This window comes from Leptodactylus fuscus, chromosome 1, assembly GCF_031893055.1.
Source record: "Leptodactylus fuscus isolate aLepFus1 chromosome 1, aLepFus1.hap2, whole genome shotgun sequence".
NCBI lineage: Eukaryota > Metazoa > Chordata > Amphibia > Anura > Leptodactylidae > Leptodactylus > Leptodactylus fuscus.
Genome location: NC_134265.1, coordinates 88,796,286 through 88,816,448, shown reverse-complemented (window position 1 = coordinate 88,816,448; position 20,163 = coordinate 88,796,286). Strand labels below are relative to the sequence as shown.

General features: G+C 39.9%; 1 protein-coding gene across 2 annotated transcripts in view; it reads right to left on the bottom strand.

Annotated features, from left to right (window-relative positions):
• NOS1 (nitric oxide synthase 1) overlaps nt 1-3,024 on the bottom strand; it is a 68,903-nt gene extending 65,879 nt beyond the window's left edge. For both annotated transcript variants that reach the window (XM_075273188.1, XM_075273180.1), the window contains exon 1: nt 2,156-3,024. In XM_075273188.1, the coding sequence (XP_075129289.1) occupies nt 2,156-2,850 (695 nt within the window). In that variant the 5' untranslated portion in view covers nt 2,851-3,024. The remainder of the gene's footprint in view (nt 1-2,155) is intronic.
• Between the last annotated feature and the right edge of the window lie 17,139 nt (nt 3,025-20,163).

Sequence of the window (20,163 nt, the reverse complement as noted above, 5' to 3'; positions counted from 1 at the left end):
ACCACACCTTAGCTGCTGTGCTAACATATCTTTCAGGTGCCAGCATTGGCAGTGTTATATAGTTCTTGAAAGCTAATGGTGCGCTGAATTCAGCACACTGCCAACTTAGCTGGTATGTGCCCTGGTTGCAGCGATATTGGCGCCTTTAGTTTCGGCTATGGAAGTGTACTGTCTGGGCGGGTTCCTCATTGCTGAACTGTAGTGCAGTGATATTTGTGCCGAAACTAATGACATCCATATCTCTGCAACCAGGGAAGATATCGGCAAAGTTGACTGCGCTATCAGTGTTCCAGCGGTATATAACACTGCCAATGTTAGAGCACATTAAAAAGTTACAAAGAAACAATTGTGCAAAGGACTAGTGAACTGTTCAAAAAATATTGTTAAAAGTGCAGAGGAATAATTGTGAAAGACCTACACTGTCACCATCATAACTTCTGGCCAAAGAAGAATGGTTACTTGGTTCCCAAACACCCTGCCAGAGCCCCAGCCATGCCATTAATAAGGTTTCTCCAAACTATGTCTACAACTGTCAGTTGAATGGGTTTTCCCATTAATGATATTTATCAACCCAACCACTGGGACCATACCAACTGACCTGTAGGACACTGCTTTGAAGATACAGTGTACAGTACTATCAAAGTAACACGTTGTATTGGCAAACTCCAAGTCCATATTTCAACAACACTGAATACATTTGAATTGTAACACATAGAAAATACATAAAACTTTGAAAGGTACACATTAAAAAGTCCTACACATTCAATAGCTGATGGTCAAATGCATATTTGTGAAGCAGTTATCCCCTCGCCCTCCATACACATGCACGCTCAGCTCAGCTGACCATGCTTGTGTCCAGAATGGACAGTTGGCAATGAGCCAGGCTTTGGTGGACGCTCATCTCCCTTGCGAAGAATGGGCATGCTGAGTTATAGGTGAGTGTGTATGAATATGGATGGAAGGAATAGATGGAAGTCATAGGATAAATGAACGTTGGCCAAGCATTTAATGCAGATTAGATGATTTGCCAATAGCAGCAAAATAATCATGGTCACCTGATTTTAGTGTAATGTATGTTCCTGGAAATTTCTTCAAAAAACGGAAAGTAAATCTGAAAATAGTAAGCTTTCATGAAGAAAAACAATGAATGCAGAACATGTAGAGACTGTGAAAAGTTGTGGCCTATTACCATTTTACACGGTGGATTTAACTTTAAGGCTAAGGCCCCACAAGATGCATCGCGGTTCTTCCCACAGCGCTTTAAAACAGAAAGTTCACAGAGTTTTCCTCCGTGGACTTTCTTTTACAATTATATCTACGGGGAAGCCGGTGTTTCCGCCGCAGGAAATTCGCAGAGTTTCCAACCCATGGGCCCCAGCCTCCGGCTAAGGTCCCACGTTGCAGAAATACAGCTTTTTTTGGTGGAGATTTTGCTGCAGTTTTTTGAGCCAAAGTTAAGAGAGGCGTTAAAAGGAATGGGAAATATATAGGAAGCTTCTTATAATTCTCTCTTCTGCTCAATCCACTCCTGGCATTGGCTCAAAAAATCGCAGCAAAATCTACAAAAAAAAAAAATCTGCATTTCCACAATGTGGGGCCTTAGCCTAAGGCTGAGACCTGACTTTGTAGAAAAGCAGGTTTTTTGTTGCAGATTTTGATGCAGTTTTTTGAGACAAAGCCAAGAATGGCTACAAGAGGAATGCGAGATTATATAGAAAGTACTTATACTGCTCCCTTCTGATCAATCCACTCCTTGATTTGGCTAAAACAAAAAAAAAAAAAAAAAACACACAACAAAATCTGCAACAAAAAAGCTGCGTTTCTGCAACGTGGGGCTTTAGCCTAAGGCTGAGACCTGACGTTGTAGAAATGCAGCTTTTTATGTTGCAGACTTTGCTGAGTTCTTTTGAACTAAAGTCAGGAGTTGATTGAGCGGAAAGTAGCCATTCTTGGCTTTGGTTCGAAAAAATGCAGCAAAATCTTCAAGAAAAGCTGCGTTTCCACAATGTGGGATTTCAGCCTAAGACTGGTAGTATTTCTCAAATTTTATACACGATTATTCACTGAACTCAATAAGGGTTGCCTGATAACGATAGCTTATGTCACTAAACATGCAGTGCTTATAAGTGGCTTATTTCTTGGAGGAATGTCTTACCTTTCAACTTGAACCTCTGCATCCTTCCTTTCTGTTCCATGATGACCATCTCCATTTATCTCTTTACGTGCATTCTGCAGCAAGTTCACCACAGGTTCAATCTCTTTCATAATATCATTGTTTTCTGCTCCGCCATTAAGGCAAGGACTTATACTGATGTCATCTCCTTTGACTCCATCAAGCCCATTTAAGTGATGAAGCTGGTGAACTTCCTGCCAAGAAGAACCAGCTGAACTTGTGGCACTGTCCACCATATTTTGTTGGTCTTTACTGTACAGACTCTGACTTGACAAGTCACTTGACTTTGATTTTGGGCACACAGGTCTGGTAACTCTAATTGTCTTGGGTGTTCCATCTCCTGTAAAGGTGGTCTCCAAATGAGTTGTGAACCCTTCAGGGCCTCTAAGAATGAGTACCACAAATGTCTCTGAGGGGATTCTGCGTAGTAAATCCAGGGCACTTTCATAACTGGCATCAACAAGTGGCCTATCATTCACTGCTAATATAATGTCACCTACCTGCACCAAACCACTTTGTTCTGCGGCCCCACCTCGAATCAAGTCAGAAATTATCACTGGGGGTTTGCTCCTTCTTTGCTTGACTAGAAACCCCAGACCACCCACTTTTCTTTTGTAGAGGCGTACCGATATGACATTCGGCTGTAGCTGTTTAACACTAAATTCATATTCCTCCATGACAATGCTCTTCAAACTCTGTTGGGGATCAGTGAACTTGTAAGAAGGTTATGTCAGTCTCCTTATCTTAGAATAGAAAGGGCAATATGAGACTTTTCTTGAATCTGAGGTGAACAAGCAAGCGGATTCCTTAGATGTTTAATGAACCCTAGTTCGGGGATTCTCAGATGTGAAAATCTGCCTCTGGATCTGGTCCTATTTTCTGTGCAAGCGGTCTATAATTCGGAGGTTTCCCAGGCAACTCTAAATCCCAACAAACCTTGGATCTGGTGCAGATAGTCTGGTAGGCTTTTAGCAATTCAGTTATTGGTACTTAGCATCTTCTCAATTTCCAAGCATCCTTGAGATCATGTGTCCAGTCTCCATCTGTATTTTTTGCAGCTGTAGAAATAAAAGAATCATATTCATTAACCAAATCCTAGAATATATTGTTATCCTACTAATCCTACTAATATAAATGAATTTGGATGTTTGTGGGTGTTTGTTCCTCATTCACGCAAAAACAGCTGAACAGATTTGCATGAAATTTGCCACATACATAGATAGGAACCCCGATTAAAACATAGGCTACTTTTTATCCTGGTAAATGACATCACTACACGACCGCAGTAATGGAATGTAGATTCACACAACACTAAAGGACCTGTGATGACATCAACACAGGTCCTTGAGCCATTCTAGGATAGGATCATGCTAGGCAGTGGGTAGAGCTACATGCTATTTTGTGGCTGGAGCTATATAGGATGAAGCTGGACAGTGTGAAAACTGATGAAAATGGAATCTCATGGAAGATCATGAGATTACAGAACATGCAGGATGTGTGTGGGAGTATATCGGGTGTAGAATTTCAGTGAGTACGACGGGGAATGTGTTGTTGTGCCTCTGATGGGGGAGGGGGGATAAATTTGGCACATTTCAGCAAAATCCATTCAGCCCTTTGTAACACAGAAGCTGCTCAGACAGTCACATAACAAAACCCCTGTAATCACAATTGCCATGTAGCAGAGCTTGCATGGTGCTGTAGCACACTTCTGTAGGCTCTCCATATGCAAACATGTACATACAGCTGGGTATCCTATGCATATGCAGCGATGTAGCAGAGCCAAGATGCGGGAGCAGGCTGATCGAACTTTGGCACATTTTAGCAACATCCATTCAGCCCTTTGTAACACAGAAGCTGCTCACACACTGACATAAGAACACCCCTATAATCCAAATGGCCAGATGTAGCAGAGCTTAAGCAGCGCTGTAGCACAGCTGAATACGCTCTCCATATGCAGAGATGTACATACAACTGAGTATGCTGCGCATATGCTGTGATGTAGCAGAGCCGAGACGCGGGAGCAGGTGGATCATCCACAATAGCAATTGGCTAAATATAAGTGGCTCAGCGCCAACACCAACTTGCAGACAAAGTCGTGGGCATATGCTAGTGTTTTATATAACAGTATACCGTGGACCACATATGGTTACAACAGCCTGAGGGTCCAGCAGTAAAATGTTGCTGGTATATGTTGCTGTAATGTGCATCATCCAAAGACATGACTAATGCATTTAACATTACTCCAGAGTAGGTTACAGTATATAATGCGTTCTATATACATAGTACTTCTGTAACTGCCGGGTAATAGCAAGAATATCTGCAATGCAACATACAGGATGGACTATAAGTTACTGTTCCTTGGTTTTATTTTAATAGCACGGAATTCTAAAAAAATATTTAGTTAGAGCTGCATCTTGTACCAGAATCTAATGTGGTACCCCAGTGATGCCTGTAGAATGAAGGATGGGTTTGATAAATTTATATTGTTTTATCTGAAGGTAATAAGGGATCCGTAGTGGCTAAATCTACTCTCTGTATTAGGACACTTGCACACTTTGACCAAACTGAGCATTCATGGGGGTGTCAAGAAGAACAGCTACTAGCTTCCTGAACCTTCATCCAAAAGTTATTAAATTTGCATGAGTGCATCTATGCAAGACAATTTACACCCACAAAAAAAAAATCGTAAAAAAAATTAGGTATGGATCATAAAAGAACAGTGGTGCTGCTCAGAGAAACGGACCAGAAAAATAAACACATTTAAGGCTGAGGCTTGAAACGGAATGGAAAATATAAATAAAGCATTTGGACATTTCCCTTCTGGTAAATCCACTCCTGACTTTGGCTCAAAAAAAAAAAAAACAGCAGCAAAATATACAAGAAAAGCTGTGTTTCCGCACAGTGGGGCCTCAGCCTTATTTGGCTTTTTCTCACCACTATTTTTTCTGTGTTCCTCGTGTGTGAATATCTTTTAGGCTAAGTCCCCAAGTAGCGAAATACAGCTAAAAAATACTGTGGAAAATAATGCTGAGAAGATGTGCTTTTTTTTTAATCCCCAGTGTTCTTCATTGAGCTGTTTTCTTCCCTTATTCAATATCTAGGGAAAACACTAGTGGATCTGTAGATAAAATTAACATGCTACGTTTTATTTTTAAATGCATGCGTTTTAGAAAAGGCAGCTTTACCGCAGCTTTTTTTTCCCTTGCAGTCTCATTTACTTTGCTGGTAATGTAAAATGCAGCCGCTGTGTTTCCACAACGTGGCCCTTTAGCCTCTTGTGCCTGGTTGTTGCAATGGGGCAGATTTACAAGACTACAGTAAATGTGCCAGAATTCAATTTATTGCTTAATGTACAGCAAAAAAACCCTGTTTTTGTGTTGTAAATCTGCCAGAATTCTTGCTTAATTTGTGCCAAATTACACTGTGCGCAGCATTTATTGAGTGTTTCAGGTACTTAATATAAAGGGGATGTGACACAGCGTGAAAGTGGTTTAGGTTGCTGGAGAATGGCACATCTGATGTGTACTGGGGTCTCCTGACTCTCCTTCAAAGATATGTGCGGATAGAAGGATCAGTCATGTTAAATTTACATGGCCTGATCCTGTTTCTCAAGGGAGATAAGGACCATCAGAGGTGTCTGAAGCAGCTAATTCTCCTCTCTGTAATGAGAACACTTGCACGCTTGGCTTAACTGAGCATGCATTGGAGAATCACATGGAGTAGCTGATGACCCGAATGAGTCTTCATCTGACAATTATTAAACATATACGGACACCTTTATACAAGACAATTTGCCCAAACTAAAAATTCATTTGGAAAAACACCCGGTGATGCTGCGCACAGAAACTAAGCACAAATACTAGACACATTTACATTGGGTATCACCGCTATTTTTTCAGTGCTCATGTTGTGTTAATGTCTATGACTTTCTTTTATTCAACTTTAAGAAATGTCCCTGTGTCTTGTGCTTTTTCCCATACCTTTATCACTGGGATTTTCTTCCTAATAAAAAATAATCATTTGATTTTTGAAAGGATCCTAGATTTTTAGTGAGATCTGAGAAGGTTTTATTTCGATGAAACCTCGGAGTATTTCGCAGAGCCCAGAGCCTGTAACACTGTCATCTTATTATAACCTAGTTGTTGTATGCTTTCCCTGGAGCTCGAACACTATACTCCTGGGAAAATAACTTCCATCAATGCAATTCCCTTCAAAACAATTCATATCTACTTGGGATTGTCTTGTGAAATATTTATACTCTTGTTACAGATAGGAAATTCCCTACTGTCAATGAATAGTGTCAGACACATTTGAGGATAACCACAACCACATCTAACTATTACAATATTACTGTTATAATATGTGTTCCAACAATAATGACTTTGGCTGTATTCAGGGTTTGTATGTTTAATGTTTCCTTTTAAGAAATATATGGTGGATCGAATTTGCTGCACTAGATCTAACTTGATAGTATGGTACACTTTCTCTATCATCTGGTTTTTCCACCATAAGCTGGTCCTGGCATGTGTAGTAATATAATGACCTTTTCTATAGCGCCCCTCACTAAGCTCGGTGTCGCTGAAAAGTCAAGTTATAAAGTTTTAAAATTTAGATCTGTATATGCAAATTTCCTTTAGTCATAGGGGCAGTCATAGGGGCAGAGAGCAGCTTCATGATGCCATGCAGTCATTGCACTAAATCATACCCTATGTTCCTCACTGTCTGATGTCAGTCTGATACCCTATCTACCTTTCTGAAGGACCTGGCATGCCCATACATTATATAGATGGCCCAATGATTTTGATGGGCACCATGTGATGCTTCATTTCTTTACTGGTGGCACTGCATGGGAAATCACTATTGTGTCAGATTCTCCTGATGATCTGTCATTAATAGATAATACATATATAACCGCAATTTATGCAATGGCCATATCAGTCAAGACGAACATTTTATATGACATATTTGACATGCTTTAAGTAGTATTACCAGGACATTTTCAGTGTAGAAATTTATAAATCTATGATTTTGATATCAGAATAAATTAAAATATCTAGGTACTAGAAACCTGGTGACTATCAGTGGTCCTGAAGACACTCAAATCATTAGGACAATAGGGCAGATTTGTTAAACTTTAGTAAATATGTCAGAATTCTGGCCAAAAGACACTTTCTCATCTCTCCCATAAAAGGGCTCTGACTTAGGGTTGGTTCACATCTGCATTGGTATTCCGTTTGGGGGAGTCTGCATGAGGACTCCCCCAAATGGAATAACAAATGCAATTGCAAGCACTGTACAGTAAAAGCACACGGATCCCCATGGACTATAATGGGGTCCGTGTGCTTGCCGCCATATTTCCGTACAGAACATTCAGATAGGAAAGCAGTTCACAATCTACTTTCCTGTCCGAATGATTCATGCAGCAGTGTGTGGCAAGCACACGGACCCCATTAATGGGGTCTGTGTGCTTTCACTGCACACAGCATGCAAATATTGCATAATATTTGGTATTCTGTTCAGGGGGTCCCCATGCGGACTCCCCAGAATGGAATACAAATGCAGATGAAAACGAAGGGTCAGTTTGAAAGTGATAATAATGGCACAATAATGTGCACCAAAATGTGGTGCAAAATTTGGTACAAAATTCAGGCACAAAGTGAAGCAACTAATAGGTGACAAAAACTAAATGCTATACAGCTTAAAGCAAATGTATCAACCCACCATCAGCCACTACTATGCTAAATCTATTGCATTTTAGACCATGTAGTGTATAGTACGCATTACATGGGCCGATGATTATTCAGTTATCAGAACAAATATTTGCAGTATAGGAACACTCATCCATAATAAGTGGACTATATACAGTCCTATGAAAAAGTTTGGGCCCCCCTATTAATCTTAATCATTTTTAGTTCTAAATATTTTGGTGTTTGCAACAGCCATTTCAGTTTGATATATCTAATAACTGATGGACACAGTAATATTTCAGGATTGAAATGAGGTTTATTGTACTAACAGAAAATGTGCAATATGCATTAAACCAAAATTTGACCGGTGCAAAAGTATGGGCACCTCAACAGAAAAGTGACATTAATATTTAGTACATCCTCCTTTTGCAAAGATAACAGCCTCTAGTCGCTTCCTGTAGCTTTTAATCAGTTCCTGGATCCTGGATGAAGGGATTTTGGACCATTTCTTTCTACAAAACAATTCAAGTTCAGTTAAGTTTGATGGTCGCCGAACATGGACAGCCCGCTCTCAAATGATCTGAAAACAAAGATTGTTCAACATAGTTGTTCAGGGGAAGGATACAAAACGTTGTCTCAGAGATTTAACCTGTCAGTTTCCACTGTGAGGAACATAGTAAGGAAATGGAAGACCACAGGGACAGTTCTTGTTAAGCCCAGAAGTGGCAGGCCAAGAAAAATATCAGAAAGGCAGAGAAGAAGAATGGTGAGAACAGTCAAGGACAATCCACAGACCACCTCCAAAGAGCTGCAGCATCATCTTGCTGCAGATGGTGTCACTGTGCATCGGTCAACTATACAGCGCACTTTGCACAAATAGAAGCTGTATGGGAGAGTGATGAGAAAGAAGCCGTTTCTGCACGTACGCCACAAATAGAGTTGCCTGAGGTATGAAAAAGCACATTTGGACAAGGCAGCTTCATTTTGGAAACAAAAATTGAGTTGTTTGGTTATAAAAAAAGGCGTTATGCATGGCGTCCAAAAAGAAACAGCATTCCAAGAAAAACACATGCTACCCACTGTAAAATTTGGTGGAGGTTCCATCATGCTTTGGGGCTGTGTGGCCAATGCCGGCATCGGGAATCTTGTTAAAGTTGAGGGTCGCATGGATTCCACTCAGTATCAGCAGATTCTTGAGAATAATGTTCAAGAATCAGTGACGAAGTTGAAGTTACGCCGGGGATGGATATTTCAGCAAGACAATGATCCAAAACACCGCTCCAAATCCTCAGGCATTCATGCAGAGGAACAATTACAATGTTCTGGAATGGCCATCCCAGTCCCCAGACCTGAATATCATTGAACATCTGTGGGATGATTTGAAGCGGGCTGTCCATGCTCGGCGACCATCTAACTTAACTGAACTTGAATTGTTTGTCCAAAATACCTTTATCCAGGATCCAGGAACTGATTAAAAGCTACAGGAAGCAACTAGAGGCTGTTATCTTTGCAAAAGGAGGATGTACTAAATATTAATGTCACTTTTCTGTTGAAGTGCCCATACTTTTGCACCGGTCAAATTTTGGTTTAATGCATATTGCGCATTTTCTGTTAGTACAATAAACCTCATTTCAATCCTGAAATATTACTGTGTCCATCAGTTATTAGATATATCAAACTGAAATGGCTGTTGCAAATACCAAAATATTTAGAACTAAAAATGATTAAGATTAATAGGGGTGCCCAAACTTTTTCATAGGACTGTAAATGTGGCGGTGACCACCCGACAACCAATCCACTACCTGTTTTCATGTTTTCTGTAGCAGTAAGAGATGTTTTGGGCAGCACATCGCCCTTTTCATCTTTCATACATCTATTGACTTCCACCAACACACCTTATAAACTACCAAAACCTGCATTTCTGCCAATACTTATACCATGACATAAGAGCGAGCTTTCAGCAATATTATATTATACACCTATGTTATAATGTACAGGCGCTGGGGTGACTTCAAAATGACCTGCTCTGGAGGTCTTCCGGCTGACGGATGCATGCGAAGCATTAAAGCACTCAGGCCAATCTACAGAGATAAGAGAGGTAATAGAAATAGCAGATTGAATCAATGGCTGCAGAGATAACATCTCACTTCTAAGGGCATCTGGTTTGAGCAGGCACAACCTGCCAGGATGAGTTCGGAACACAAATGAAATTGTAAACTTTTCTTTTCTCCCATCATTTGGCTAATGAAAAGTGATGTCAATTCTGTGAAATAATTTAAATGTGAAAAACTTGTTACAGACAAATAAACTGCATAAACAATAATTCATAATTTTCAGCCTTACATTCAAGAGCTATACTGGCGAATAAATGCAGACTATGAACTAGGGCACATTTAGCACTTGCCGCAGTCTGTGTCTAGAGAAAGTAATTAAGAAAGCTGGGAAACTTATTGAGAAAGCTGCGAGTCTGTAAAGAATGGTAACTAAATGAATTTTCCCATGAAAGCCAAATTAAAGAGGACCTTTCGTGTCCTCCTGTACATACGGTTTTATATACTAGAAAATTTTCCATTCTGTTCCTTGGGCTGGAGATATCGGTGCCGTTATTTTCTGTACCAATCTCTGCCCATGCCCCCCCTGACATTACTTGCCAATAGCCTTGTTCTGTCAGAGAGGGTGTTCCTTGCTACCCAGCAATGACTCTGAGCTGTGAGGAACGCCCCTCCCTGGTACTAGTCTATGGATGTGTAATGTGGAGGGTGGGGCTTTCCTTACCGCCCAGCTTGACTGTCAGGAACGTCTTTCTGATGATGAGATCCGTGCTGAAACTAATGGGCACTGATATCTCCACCCCCGGCCACAGAACTGGAACGCCAACAGTGCACTGTCTTCTTTCTAGAGGTATATAAAACCGCATGTGGAGGAGGACATGAAAGGTCCTTTTTAAAGGGGAATGTCCAGGAATTCATTTGTATGGCCTACCCTTAGGTTTGGCTTTAAATATCTGATCTATGAGGATACGACAAACTCCATATTATATACAACATGGGGCCAGAAGCAGTTGCCTCTCATCCCCATATTATGGTCAGTACTACAGCTCAACTCCCACTTCATTGAGAGCTGAGCTGCAGTACTGCTGCCTGGCCACTGTACAGGACATGGAGTCATTTGCTTCCTCTGTGTTCAGTAAAGGATTAAGAATAGACCCTATACACCTGACCGATGCTGGGACCACCTGTTTGACCCCCACCAATCCAGATGTTTATGACCCATGCTAAAGATATTCTTGGACAACAACTATAATAAAGTAATAATGGATACATATACTGTAGGTCCTGCTCTACCTTGGCTTGCTTTGCCATTTGCCATCGCACTAGAGAGCTTCAATGACCACTTTGGAAAACAGGTTAGGGCTCATTCACATCTGCGCCCGGGGTCTCTGCTTTCAGGTTTCCGTTTCCTGCCCGAAACTGGGAAGGAGATGGAAACCTGCAAGTATTTTTCAAACCCATTCATTTGAATGGGTTTGAAAAGTGTCCGGCCATGAGGGCCAGTGAGCGTTTTGTGCTCTCTGCGGCGAAACCGGTTTTTTTAACTGGACACAGAGTCGGACATGCAGGACTTTGTGTCTGGTTAAAAAAAAAAACGCTCACCAGCGCTCACGGCCGGACACGATCTGACAGGTTTCTGTCTCCTGAGAACAGAGACCAGATGCTGGTGTGAACCCAGAGTTAGGAGAAAAGGAGTACATTATCTCTTTACATTATACCTACATATGTTAGTAAATTCTTTGGCCTTCACATGTGAACACTGTCTAAGAGACAAAATTCCAAAGGCAAACAATAAAGAGTTTGTTTTTCATTGTAACTTATTGGGATGTTATGCATATGAACAATTTACATCATAAACCCTTATAAAATGTTCCCATAAGTCCGCAGCAGAGATCTGAAGGTGAGCCCGATTTCTACTGCAATTTCATGAATCAGCTTGTGAATATTCATTATGCTTTTGTATTTCTGTGTGAAAAGAACTGACATAATGTTATTTTTTTTGGTGATTTGGAATTCAGTTCTGCTTGAGGAGATGAACATGCTATATGTCCTAATGGTGAGAAAAACATGTGTGAACATGCCTTTAATATGCACCTGAGGGGTCTATATACATGTAATGCCTCGTTTACATCTGCGTTGGTATTCCGTCTTGGAGAGTCCACATGAGGACTCCCCCAAACGGAATGTGAAACACAACTGCAAGTGGTGTGCAGTGAAAGCACAGGGACGCCATAGACTATAATGGGGTCCGTGTGCTTCCCGCCAGATCTCTGCAGGGATCATGCGAACAGGAATGTAGTTCACCATTTACTTTCCTGTCTGCATGATTTGCGGCCAGCACACGGACCCCATTATAATCTATGGGTTCCATGTTTTTTTACTGCACACCGCTTGCAGTTGCATTCAGTATTTCATTTGGGGTCCTCATGTGGATTCCCCGAACGGAATACCGAATGCAGATGTGAACGAGGGGTCACTTGTTATATCTCATGTAGAATTGGTGATGTGGTCCTGTACAGGTTAAATTGAGTGAAAACATTGTTCACAACGTCAAACAGAGTAAGGGTTGTTTCATATCTGCGTTTGTATTCCGTTCAGGGGAGTCTGCATAGGGACGCCCCCAAACGGAATACCAAATGCAATTGCAGACACTGCAGTAAAAGCACATGGACCTCATTATAGTCTACAGGCATCCATGTGCTTTTATTGTACAGCGTCTGCAATTGCGTTTGGTATTCCGTTCGGGGGTCCCCATGCGGACTCCCCTGGATGGAATACCAATGCAGATGTGAACAAGGGGTAAGGCTAAATTCAGATGATGAAAATTAAGAGGAATTTAAGACAAACATCTAAATCAGAATATTCTTCGTTTTCCATCTACCCCCAGCTCCTTGCAGCTGTTTACGCCCAGATGAATGGGTCTAATCCAAGAGATGTTTCAAGCCATAGAGTCCACTGCAAAATCAAGCAGGACGCTTATTTATCAGTGACCTGCTCCAATCTCTGGCTCCCATTGAACGAAATTGGAGTAATCTAGCACAAAATAAGAACCATGTTCTGCCATGTGAACAAATCCCAGCATGACATTTTACAAAGCTGGTCATCTCATATCACTGATCTTAGAATATCTCAAGGCAAGAGGAAAGATAAGGAAGGGCACATGATGCCTTACCAGAGGCAGCTTCTTTCAGATAGGAGCCGCAGCAGTGATGTAGGACTTGGCACCTCCAGAACACAGCTGCGTTTACTGAAGGAAGAAGTGGCCAGCTGTATGTTTTCTGCTGTGGGACAATTCAGAGTTACATGGCTGTCTTTCTTCTCTCGTCTGAGTCTTTATCTCTTCTGGTTCATTACTGAGCACAATGCCATAAATAGTAGATTTGTGACTATAGCTATAGATTGGGTAGAGGACTACAGCAATAGAATACAACGGTTACTATTCAGTCATGGCTGACTAAATTGCTGAACCTCATTCACAGAACTTGATGGGGCACAAACCAAATATTGGTTTAACTTATATATTTCTATTTTTATAAACCTCAATCTAAGTACAAGCTGCAAAAAGTATTGTGTTGATTATTATTTTATGCAGATTTACCACGTGTCTGTTTGTGCTTATGGTGACTCAATGATGAGACGTTTCTATAAGGAGCTGCAATGTGCTCTCTACAACATAACTATTGAAAATTGGTTGCCAATACAATTATTGTCATTTGAAATGTAACGTTATAAAAGTGGTCTCCAGCCACTGGGAGTTTTAGTTCTGCGACAGCTGGAGCGACGTAGGTGGCAGACCCCTGCCCTACAATGATGTCCCTTTGGTGTTGGGTTGGGATATTACAGAGACCCTCATCACTGACTTTTTTTAGTAGCTTTGATTTGAGGATCTGTATACTCCTCTAGGTTTATTTAAAGAGGACCTTTCACCTCCTGGGACACATGTGGTTTTATACACCGCTAGAAAGCCAACAGTGCGCTGAATTCAGTGCACTATCGGCTTTCACGTTCTGTGTGAAGAGCTATTGGTGCCGGTATCGTAGCTCTTCACTGTCATAAGGGCGTTTCTGACAGTCAGTCAGGAACGCCCTTCCTCACAGTAGCGTCTATTGCGCTGTAATGTGAGAGGGGGCGTTTCTTACCACCCAGCCATGACACTGAGCGGTGAGGAATGCTCCCCCAGGACTCGTTTATGGACGAGTACTATCAGGAGGGGAGGGGGAGGCGTTCCTCACTGCTCTCACAGTACAGTGCAATAGACACTACTGTGAGGAAGGGCGCTCCTAACTGACTGTCAATAACGCCCTTCTGACAGTGAAGAGCTATGGTACCGGCACCGATAGCTCTTTACTGGGGGCACAGATCGGGAAAGCCGACAATGCACTGAATTTAGTGCACTGACAGCTTTCTAGCGGTATATAAAACCACATGTGCCCCAAGAGGTGAAAGGTCCTCTTTAAGGGAAGCGCATGTAATAGATCTCCTTTGAGATCCATTATTCTGAGATTCAGCAGGCAAACATAGTGCTTATGTGCATTTTATAATTTTTAGAATTATCTGTACTTACTAGTTTCCTGCGCCCTTCTTTAGGCACATTTACCATGATCCCAAAGAAGGCAGTCATAATATATGGGCAGATATCTGGAAGTTCTAAGTATAAACCTTCCCAAACATCCTCATTACTATTATTAAGCCAACAGCTATTCTTTCCAACTCTGCCATATGAATACATGCTGTTCTGGCCAGTCATGCATGTGTTTTACAATGGAGAAAGTGTAGTAAGCTGCTGCCAGACGTACTGTATATCCAAGGAGTACAGAAGGATTGAGCATTATATTCTTTATCATCATATGTCAGACAAAAGATGGGAAGCCTCAGCATTCATTAGATCGATGACCAGACTTGCCAAAACTAACATTTCTCCTATGTATATGAGGGCCTGGAGTTAGAAAATCTCCTTGAAGGAACTAAAGCATTTCTGATCATCGTTCATATGTTCAATAAATCTCTTTACAATGTATAATTCTTATACTACTTGCTTTCAAGTGGTAGAAAAGCGGCTGCTTTGAAAGAGCCCAATATCAATAGCAGTCGAAAGCACAAAATGTGTCACGTGACGTACAAATAAATCATCCATTCAGAACACAAGGGACCAAAAATTCACTAAGTTCAAAGACTTCGCTGCCTCCCTAAACACATGCAGATACTTATCAGTCAGGGCTTACAATGCTAAAAATTCACAAATGTTCAGACAGGCAGTTAATGAACATTGGGAAACGATGTCACCCTGCTCCCGTTTTTTATTATCTTGAGAACTAATGTCATTGAGGCACTAAGGAACTTACAAGTGGCATGACAGAAAGGCATTGTACCATAAGAACTTGCACATTATTTGCTGCTTGTTTAAACTCATCTCATGCTCCATTATTCTACCGAGATACAGAAAGTATACAATCCTCATTGTCTCTTGTAAAACAATACAATATTGGGGACTAGAGTTTCTGGTTCCTTGTTTTCCTCCTAACAACCTACTCAGAATATTCATTGCTTGCTGTATGTTTGCAAATTGGGCAAATACGTGCCAGGCATTACAGGGCACAGTGAGCATATTTTGGTCTGAGTTCCAATCTCAAGTGGAAATAGGTTTTAGCAGCACATCAGAATGAGTTTTGTTCTAGCTGGCGATGAGTTTCCTCACAATGCATGTTTTCAATATGAATGAGCAAGAGTGCCCCATACTGACTTCTAGCTGCACAGACAACCCATACATTCAGTTTGTATTTCTATTAGATATAGCAGGACAGGGATATGATTCTACTATGAATCTTTTTTTTTTTTTTTATCTAGGTCCATCATAAAACATAAAATTTTTGTAACAAAAATTAAAGGATTAAGATTGTTTTTAGGGAAATGTCACTTTACTATTGCCACTTTATCCATACACTTGTACAGATCAGTATTCAACATAGGACATTCGCAAAGGAGCTTTTCCGTTTTGTTAGCAGATCAAGGGGAATCCAGCTACCCTGAGAGACTAACTGTAGTCTGTGAAGAATCTGCAGCACCACCGCAGCAGAAAGCATTACGTAGTTCACATCAGCCTCGGCTGTATGTGTAATGCACGGACATGCCTGATTTGCATAGTGAGAAATGCTATTTGTTGCTTCTTTCTATCCTGGTATTAAGGAATTTTTTATTATAATGGGTATTCTGAACAGGGGATCTTCTGCTATCAAATCTACTTACTAAAACTAGTAAGACTTCCTACCTCTTTAAATAATTCAAGCATGTCCAAAATAGCGTATGTAAAGATTGAGAATCCTCAGTAGTTGATACCTTTTTTAATGGCTAACAAAAAATGATGACAGATTGCAAGCTTTCGGGACTGCTAGGTCCCTTCGTCAAGCTGATATAACACAATTTATACAGGAATAGAGTGTTTGGTGCACAATTGATGGAAAGTAGTGCAAGCAAATAAACAGAAAAAAATACATCAGTAGTTAGCCATTAAAAAAGGTATCAACTACTGAGGACTCGCAATCTTTACATTTCATATCCACTGGCTAATACAGTACAAAGATAAATCTTTTCTTATATAAAAACAAGGTGACATTAGACTACATTCAGGTTTTTTTAGTTGTCTACATCTATGGCAACATATAAGTCTCCATATATGTTGTAGTTAATATTTTTGAGCAAGACTTTTTGTTGATTTCTAATTTTTAGGAAAATAACCTCTGAACAGAGAACCCATAGTAAGAAGGAGTTTAATTTTAAGAATGTCTATAAATCCGTACTGCAGAGCAAAAGGGTGACTCTAGTGACAGGTTACAATACATTTGGCGGGATTTATTAGGACTAGAGTTTCCTGCTCCGGACTTAATCAATTCCTTCCCTGCCATGAAATGCACCGGAATTATTAAAAGGCCTCTATCTGCATCCATTCCCAAGGACTGTAATCTAAAAAAAACATGACTAACACTTTCTTCCGTCATGTTTGTTCACTTTTGTAACAGAAGAAAGAGTCTGACATGCAAAAAATTAATAAAAACATGATAGAAGAAAACTCCAGTCATGCTTTTTACATTTGGGTAAAAGCAGTCAGAAAACTGACAGAAGGGGCTCAGTCTGCATCTTTCTTTTAATGTCTGTTGCTCTCATTCTTAATCAATAACGGCACTGGCATGAAAGGTGATCTCAACTGGCTCCAACCTCTCATCTCAGAAGGTCCCATGTACCAGAGCTGAAATTTAGACCCGCCAGATTTTAATATTAGGTCACTGGGGGTCCAACTCCTGGTACTGTGTCCTGTTACTGTATACTGATTTAGATGTTGTATTTCCTCTGCCTATTATTGCAGCTTGGTGTAGCTCAGCCCCTTTCAAGAGAATGCGACCAAACAGCAATACCAGGCGCAGCCACTACCAAATACAGGGTAGTATGCGTGGTCAACTTTCAAAGGGTTGCAGTGATTCAAAGACTTATATCCTTGTTATTTCTGCTCCACAATATCGACCATGAGTACCAATAAGTGATCCTGGGGTATGTGACAGGCCACGTTCTTGAATTCTCCCCGAATCTTTGAACTAAGAGAGGAACATAACTTGTAAACCAAGAGGGGAGAAAACAAAAGTCACTTATGGCAAACAACAGGTTAATATTTGCACATCTTAGATATTTTAGTCTGCATATGCCACTTTCTATGTCTTCTATTTATATTATATGAAGGAGAATGGCAGCTTTTTGTATATCTTCTTTCAAGCAGCAAAGCAAACGTTATTTTTATTCTGCTTGCTAGATTTTTTTATTCAAAGCCTTTTATGTTTCCCAAGTATTTATTTTTGAACGCATGTGTTTACTTGCAAAAGAGAAGTTTTTTGAATTATCTATGAATGTACCAGATCTTCCCCAGCAATGAAGGTATTAAGAAGTATGTCTTATGCTCTGATTACTCTGTTTTACAAAGTGCTGTGATTAAACAGAGGCAATTCAAAGGAAACTCTGCAACATCTGATCCGAAATAACTATTGTGTTTCATATGTGACATAATTTACTGATCTAACAGCGACTCGCTGGTGTTAATAAATACATAGAAAATGCATTGCATGAATGCAAATGACTCGCAAGGCTTTATAAATAAATACGTCCTTGCCTAAAAATGTGAAAAATCATTGTTACATTTTTATTTTCATTAATCAGTATGTGTCAGTCTCTGTTCACATTATTTAAAGCCTTCTGTAGCGGAAGAGTCAGCCATAACAAACATTCATCTTATCCAGAAATTTTACCGTACATAGATCGATATTTCTGCCTGACCCAATGACCAACTCAAATTCTAATCATCTATCTATCTATCTATCTATCTATCTATCTATCTATCTATCTATCCATCCATCCACCTACCTACCCATCCATCCATCCATACACCTACCTATCCATGCATCCATCCATCCATCTATATCTACCAGTCTATCTATCTATCTATCTATCTATCTATCTATCTATCTATCTATCCATCCATCCACCTATCTACCTATTCATCCATCCATCCATCCATCCACCTACCTATCCATCCATCCATCCATCCATCCATCCATCTATATCTACCTATCTATCTATCTATCTATCTATCTATCTATCCATCCATCCATCCATCCACCTATCTATATCTATCTATTTTTACAAACTTATTCTACTCAATAAAAAAAAGTTAATGCAAATTAAAGATGTGACACCAATTTCTCATGCTGCAATTCACATCGCAACCACTGGGTGTCCCCACATAGGCACATATAATGTAGACATATAGCATGCAAGGAGACATCTTAGGACAGAGTTACAAAAAAAATTGTGTTTTTGCAAAAAGCTGGTCATCTTACGTCACACACTTTGGGTTATTTTCAACCAAGACAAAATGTAAGTAAGGACACATCTGGATGGTATTTCTATCTGGGTCACTGGGGATGAAGAAAATCCATTTGTAAACAAAACAATGTTGATATTCAATGAATCATGACTGAATCTGCAATCATGGATGCTATTCTTCCCGTACAGATGTAGCAGAGTTAACCTGGACTTCTGCCATTGGTTAAACTGCTGCAGTAAGATATATTATCACAGAAGACAACAAAAACCAATGAAAAGTAATCAAAAAATGATTTTCCAAAGACTTCTCATTGGGTTTTGTTGTCTTCTTTGATAAGAATTCACACTGCAGCAGTTTAACCAATGGCAAAAGTTCAGGTTAACTCAGCTGCATCTAAATATATACACGTGTGGTTGTTCGTTGAGTTTTTGAAAGGTTTTGTCTGTTAAGACTTAGAGATTTCTTTCCCTTTTACCTTTCTAGGTTTGTAAATTTGGTTTCATCCTATACAATTTTAGAGTTTAGAACTATTTATGTGGATACCCTGACTAAGTGTAAAGATTAGAATGCTTTATAACTATATTCATCTTCGTCAGTTACATTATGTTAGCCTCAGTGTATAGTTCTGGATGTATTTAGAGGTCAACAGATGTATACAATAAGATTTGAGAGTTGATCTGTGGTAGATTAGAGCAAAATATAAATATATATATATATATATATATATATATATATATATATATATATACATATATATTCTAAGTTGAATTTAGAGTTGTATATACTATATACTACATTCAAGCATCTTCTCTCTGTCTTGAACTACCTTTCTTCTTGGCTGAAAATGTCCATTTATATGTCATGAGGTGACCAGCTTTTTAAGACAACACGATTTTAGGACAATTTGTCACAAGATGTCTATCCTGTAGATGTGTGGACAGCTAGTGGTTGTGTTGTGCACTGCACAAGCCCTGACAAAGGTTTTGGTAGTCTGTCACGATATTGTATTACATTGTATTCATGTGAATAGTAATGGGTGGACACATCTGTATACATGTGTCTTATTCAAATGCCAAACAATAGTAGGGATGCTTCAGCAACAATGGAGCAAGGAAAAAAATGAGAAATTGTGAAACGTAGCTATAAAGATTCCACATTCTTTCAAAAGGATTTTTAACAAGGAGATCTGAAATCTGGTCACTTCTTGGAATTCTTCTGTTTATTTCTTGCTTTACGTTTCATAAGTTTCCTTTACTTTGTCATTGGATATAGTACATGTTTTATGGAGAGATAGAAAGCTGGTCATAGACAACCAGATGTCTTACTCACACTGATTTCCAGGGAGATATCTGTCCATTCTTAGAGTCTTGCTATGTTAAACTATGCACC